We start from the raw sequence: 6,000 nt of genomic DNA, 5'->3' as shown, positions 1-6,000 counted from the left end.
CGTATTCAGGGTGGTGAGGCAACTGCCGAGTGGAAATGATGTCCTAACCATCCAGTACTCCGAAATAAAGAGGCGGATGAAAAGTTTTTGACCAAAAATCTTACAGGAAAAGTCTGCAAGTCGGATTCGAGCGAGGGCTTGAACTGGTCGCACAGCATCCTGCGCTGTCAAAATGCCGTACCTCTTCGGCCAAGCAGATGCAACATGCAACACCACCTCCGAATTGACCAGCTGTGTCAAGTTAAAGATACCTCCCACTCAGGGATGTGCCTCTGTGTGATGCATTAATCAATTTCGGTCTGATACCATCTCACTCGGCTTTCTTCGCCGCTTCACGAAGACCAGGAGCAGTGCCATCGGTCATCTCGGTCTCCTTATGTTCAATATCGGCCGCCCAGAGCGCCGCACCAACTATGATAATGGTTAGTTGCTTGTATTTTCTCATCAGGCAAAGAACCAATGTGTTCTAGTGAAACTTACCGGCGTTTGTGAATGAGAAGAACACGGAAGCAACCGGAATCATGTCAAGGAGCGTTGCCAGAACACCGAAGCTATTCGATACGTTGTCAGCGAGAATTCGGTCGAGAAAAGCATTGCTCCCTGATGGCATCAACTGCTTCTGTGGAAGACCAGCCAGTGGAGCTTTTTGATACATTGTAGGACATGTTTCGTGCGGAAACTCCATCACGCAAAATTACTTACGCTAAATATGGGCCTGTATGCTTTGAAAGCCACTCCGCCTTTTGGTTTGGGGACCATCGCTTGAGTTGAAAGTACTGACTCCAAGGTCAACATTGATATCTTTTGATAGTTGAGCAGGTTGGCATTGCAGGTGCCATTGACTTACCCGGTCGTGAATCGTGCTGCCGCGAGAGCGTCCTATCGGACTTAGTGCCACATTTCACATGTTAACAGAGGACGAGCACTTACCTTGCAAGACGATGAATGCTACCGTGCCGACAACTATTCAACTTTTGTTTCAGCATATGCGACTTTGAGAAACGTAATGCAATGGTGGGGGGAGGGGGGCTAATCTTCTTGTACCTGGGATGAAGTTAAGCGGCAAGTACATGACATATCGAATCAACGCCTTGGGGCTGAAACGCTGGAAAGGATTCTTGAGAACTTTTCCCAGTCTCTGGATGGGATCCCTGCCCGACTTCAGCTCTCTGCCTTCACTGACAAGATTGGTAGCGTCCCTGGAAATCAGGGTGCCGTCAAAGGTGTCCAAGAGGGCATCCTGCATGACGAAGTTCCTGGAGAGGAATGAAATGACTGCAGAGCTCTCGTTCAAAACGAGCACTGCTGTGGTGAGGACTGCGAGCGGCCCGTTGACGAAAGTCATAAGAGCGAGTTGCGGCACGTAGGTGAAGAAGAACATGCCCGTTACCACTCCGACAGAAAGCGTCACAATAGGGGCCAGCTTCTTAAGGAGGGGCTTCCAAAGGCTGCGATGGCTCAGGAAGTAGAAGATTCCCTATAACAAGGGGAAAACATCGTCAACACTATATCCCGGCTGAGAGGTTTCACTGCGAAGGTATGCGAACACACCTTGATGGGATACAAGTAGGATCCGCTCTTTGCAGCATCATTGATCAGGGCTTTGGCGCGGTCATAGTCCTCTTTCCTGTTCCCATCACTAAGCGTCAGTATCAAGTATCTGGCCAGGTGCTTTTGAAATACGAAGGCCTTACGCGACTTCCTGAGCCTTGGCCTGGACTGACTCGACAATACCTGACATCGTGTCGCGAATAGAGATGGATGGCTGAAATATTGAGACTGGTGATAATCGTTTGCTGATAGACAGAGAAGGTGGAAGGTATTGCGGTCGAAGCGCTGGTGCAGCCGTTAGATCAAAAAGACCACGAAATTGAACTAATTGTGACCTTTAGGTTGGTGGACTTCTTAGGTTCTCGCGAAGTTCGAGTGCGGGGGTTCGAAGGACTTGATTTGTTGTCGAGCAAGATGAAAGATGCTATTCAAACGAACGGCCTGATGCCCCAACTACGTCATCGAGCAGTTCAAACATCATTTGCAAAGTCTTGGCACTCAGGCACTTCTCCCTTGCTCCGTGACCTCAATTGTGCAACTTCGACGAACATCAACTTTTAAGCCTGTCGTAGAGCAAGCCAGCTAACAGAAAAACCTGCCTATGACATCAAAGACATTCCCTCCGCCGATAATATGCGCCTGCACCTGAGTCTTCGTTCTCGCAAAGCTCCTCGAAGTGGACATGATTGTGTACCATCCTGGCTCGGACGCACTGCCAAACCACATCAGTGTATATCACTTTAAAGGTGTTCGTAAACCATTTATAGATGCCGGTGACCGCCAGCATTCGGGACAATCATTACTTGGCCTAGCTTTGGTGAACTTGCCTGCCGCTGAGTATATGTACATCCCTCTGCCATGCTGCGCTTGTCACGCTCATGCGAACAGGCTTCGTCCACGAGGGCGATAGACAATGATCTTGTCGCCAATAGATTACATTGAAAGTTGGCCCTTTCCTCCCTTCTCACCCTAAAGTGGTGTCATTATTCGTTTCGGTTTTCTAATTGTTCTTACACTGAATTTAATTTGGATAGTATCCACCGTCACAATAGCCCATACTGTACGTATGTGAAGTTCGTATCCCCAACCTGTATCATTATCCACCATACCAATATCCATCCCATCAATGCCTTTGAGATACTGCACTTCGCGTAAGGGAACGTTAAAAGATTAAAGAAAATGAGGTTGGAAGGAGAATGAAAAAAATCAGCCACGACCGCATCGTTCGGGCAAGGCATACAGGGGTAGGTTATTGTTCATATGGCCTTATCCGGTTGACCCAGCATGACTCTGCGTTGCAGAGCAAATGAAACCCTTCTGAAGGGGAAAGAGAAAAAAGAAAGGGGAAGAGTCTCTGAAAACCTTGCCGTGTATGTCCAATGCGGCGTCTGAAGCAATTACAAACAATAGCTCTAGGGAACGGGTGCGAAAGTTTGATGTGATGATGCTGAAAGAGACAAGTGACGCATTTGAAGCGGGAACGTCATAAGCCATGTTGGTCTACGAATAAAAGCCCTCAACCAAGTAAATGACGCCGAAGACGAGGAAGGCAACAGCACCACCGACGGTGACTAAATTGCAGCGGTTAGCATGCGTGCATTGTAAGGGAAAGCGGTTGTCAACTTACTGACTTTCAGGCTGACCTTGCCTGCAATAGCCTTTCCACCGATGACGGCAACACTCGTGCAGATACCGTGGCCGACAACAGCTCCGAGCGTGACCCACCAATAGTCCTGACCAGCCGCCATGGCAATGGTTGCAATTTGGCTGCGGTCACCCCACTCGCCCAAAAAGGTCATAACGAAGGTTTGGACCCAGGCTGGGCTCAGCAGAAGAGACACAAGATTGTTGAAACCGGCGAGGCATTCCGTAAGGTTTCTTCCACGCGGCGAAGCGTTTCGTGCATCGGGCGAGCTGGAGGGGCTTCGAGGCGGCGTCGGGAATCGGGACTTGGAGCGAGACTTGCGGTTACCAAGACCCATTTCCAGACTGTAGGGAGAGACGCTCGACCTCCTGCGGCCCTGCTTACGGGCAAGGTGTTCCTTCTCCTCAAGCTCCTGTTCAACCTCCTGCATCTCGGCGGAAACGCCTTCATCGGGACTCATGGCCATACCCTCACGGAGCAACCGAGCTCCAAAGACAAGGAACAAAGCAGCAGCCAGGTAGTTGGTGATCTTCTTGGGAATAAGGGTGGGCACAGCGTGTCCCAAGACGGCTGAGAGGATGGTCATGGTGATCAAGGCAGCAAAAGCGCCGGAAAACACAACTAGGCGGTCGTGCTTCATAGCCATCAAGGCAGCGACGAGGAACGTCTTGTCGCCAATCTCGGAAAAAAGAATCATGGTGAACGAAAGGAAGAAAGAGTGGAAAGGTGTGATGACGCCTTCAGTGCCCTTGCCCAAGTCACCGAGGCTGGCTCCCGTCTTCTCTCCACTGGGGACGTCTAGATGATCGATTCTTCCCGCCGAGTCAGGCAGAGGGGGGGATTTGTCGTGTGTCTTGTCAGGGAGATTTGCTGGCTTCTGAACCGGTGGTTAGCTGGGCCCCGTCGCGACCTGGTAGACATGCTAAACTCACCTCGAAGCCCGTGATATCGTCTGCCGCCTTGTCACCATGTTTGTCTTGCGTTTCTTTGTCCACCTTCTTCTGCTCTGCGTGCGGCAGGGGAGGAGCTTCCTTAGGGGCCTGAGGCTTGTTTTCGACCTTCTCGCCAGTCTCATTCTCCTTCAGGATCCTCTCCTTGGTCTTCTCGCTTACACCGCCGCTTGTACCTGTGGTGCCTTCTTTGGGCCCCTGTCGATTGGGGTCGTCCATGACTCCATCGTTAGTATCGGGTATCTTCTTTCCGCCCACAATTGTAGGATCTTCTGGGCGGTCTTTCAAAACAGGCAAGTCCTTGGTGGTTTCGGGAGCAGAAGACTCGAAGTCGACAAAGGGGCCCGCGTGCGGCTTCCCATCCTTGCCATCGACAGGCGCATCTTTAGTGCCGTACTTCTTAGCGACTGGTGGGACGTCGACTAGGGAATCGATAGCCGCATTCTTCTCGAGTTGCTTGCTGCTCTCCGTCGTCGACTGCGCGATGACGGCAGTGGCCGCAAGGGAGGGGATGAGAAGCTGTCGCAATCTCATTGTAAAGGCGACTTTGGGTCGGTGTCTTTTCGTTGGAATCGGAGCAAGAGTTGCCAGAAGGCGGATGTTTATCGACAGTACTATTGCGGTCGGTGTTCTTCGTAAACGTGGTGATCGTCAAGGTTTCGAGAAGAGCTGGCGCCGGACCAAAGAAGGTAAAGAAGCAGAAAACTGTTGTCTCACCACATGAAGTTAGGGACGTAGGGACAATAAAGAGCGATCGAATAGCGGGCAGATGGTGATTCTGCCCAGTGTCGGTTCCCAAAAACGGAATCAGAGCAGAACTGGCCAGAAGCAAAAGTTGCGATAGAAGTTCTGCGGCCTGTCGACAGATCGAGTGTTTACCTAATCAGGGGTTCCAGCCTGTTGGAGCTTCGCTTTTGGAACTTGAAGTGGATGGAATGCTGGGGTAGATGCACGAGAAAGGGTGCACGTCGCACCGCCACCACGCGCTTGGATTCCCCCTACTGCCATGCATCAAACAACAACCGCGGGACCGCGCCGAACAACTTATGTACACCAGTAGCACCAATTTCAGCTATTCCACGCCTAACAGGATCATGCCTGTTGGACTACGGCATTACGTTAGTACATGGTAGGCATCGGAAGGTCAGGGATAGACTGCCAAACTAGGTATGTAACCTGGAACACCCGAAGTTTAGAAAAGACAATTACTAGTAAAAACTACCCACAAGACAAAGCGACCTCAAAGCCATACAAGGGCAGTAGAGACTCTGTCCACCATTTTGGTTACATTATTCGGTGAGGCTATATTGATGAGGCCATATCACTAGCAAGCTAACTGAATGTAGGTTTGGTAAAATCCCTTAAGGATCGCTGTAGAGGTGACAACGAACGCATGCTCGTGTTGCAAATAGTAAGTATCACATGAAATATTTCCTTGCCTGGTGGAAATTATTACCATTACTCCAAGTCTCCAGCCCATAAATAAATTTGGTCGCTGGGGCATAAAGATACTTGGGGGATCGCGGTCCTCAAAGGTATCAGTAGTCGGTACATCTTTGCTCTGCTTTGTTGGGTCTTTTCAGCGACCCAGTCTACGCGAGTCTGGATACACCTCATACCAATTAACAACCTTTCAGTCTCTCTTGATTGGGAGTAAATGCTACGATGTTGTTCTGTGAACTCCCAATACTACTGTCCATGATTCCTTCAGACAACCTGAAATTGCGGTAATTCCATACGAACCTGAAAGGTAGGTAATGTGACTTGATAACTTCCGGTCCGGTCGGTGGAGATCTGTTCAGAGCTCTGAATGTCCGGATAGGTACTAACAGAAATGCCGTGCAGTGGAGCCAT

At 50.1% G+C, this 6,000-nt stretch overlaps 2 protein-coding genes across 2 annotated transcripts; both read right to left on the bottom strand.

Annotated features, from left to right (window-relative positions):
* Window positions 1–206: 206 nt before the first annotated feature.
* Window positions 207–1,795, bottom strand: NEUTE1DRAFT_89479 (uncharacterized protein; the record flags this gene model as incomplete). Its single annotated transcript, XM_009857108.1, has 8 exons — window positions 207–411; window positions 481–551; window positions 703–776; window positions 848–879; window positions 931–963; window positions 1,045–1,477; window positions 1,552–1,627; window positions 1,695–1,795. The coding sequence occupies 8 exons, from the start codon at window positions 1,739–1,741 to the stop codon at window positions 311–313; spliced, it is 867 nt and encodes a 288-aa protein (XP_009855410.1).
* A 956-nt stretch (window positions 1,796–2,751) lies between these two features.
* Window positions 2,752–4,680, bottom strand: NEUTE1DRAFT_89477 (uncharacterized protein; the record flags this gene model as incomplete). Its single annotated transcript, XM_009857107.1, has 3 exons — window positions 2,752–3,122; window positions 3,179–4,073; window positions 4,129–4,680. The coding sequence occupies 3 exons, from the start codon at window positions 4,678–4,680 to the stop codon at window positions 3,052–3,054; spliced, it is 1,518 nt and encodes a 505-aa protein (XP_009855409.1).
* Between the last annotated feature and the right edge of the window lie 1,320 nt (window positions 4,681–6,000).

The sequence above is a fragment of the Neurospora tetrasperma genome (assembly GCF_000213175.1).
Source record: "Neurospora tetrasperma FGSC 2508 unplaced genomic scaffold NEUTE1scaffold_81, whole genome shotgun sequence".
Taxonomy (NCBI): domain Eukaryota; kingdom Fungi; phylum Ascomycota; class Sordariomycetes; order Sordariales; family Sordariaceae; genus Neurospora; species Neurospora tetrasperma.
The sequence above is the reverse complement of the archived record's forward strand: the minus strand, read 5'-3'. Positions and strand labels throughout refer to the sequence as shown.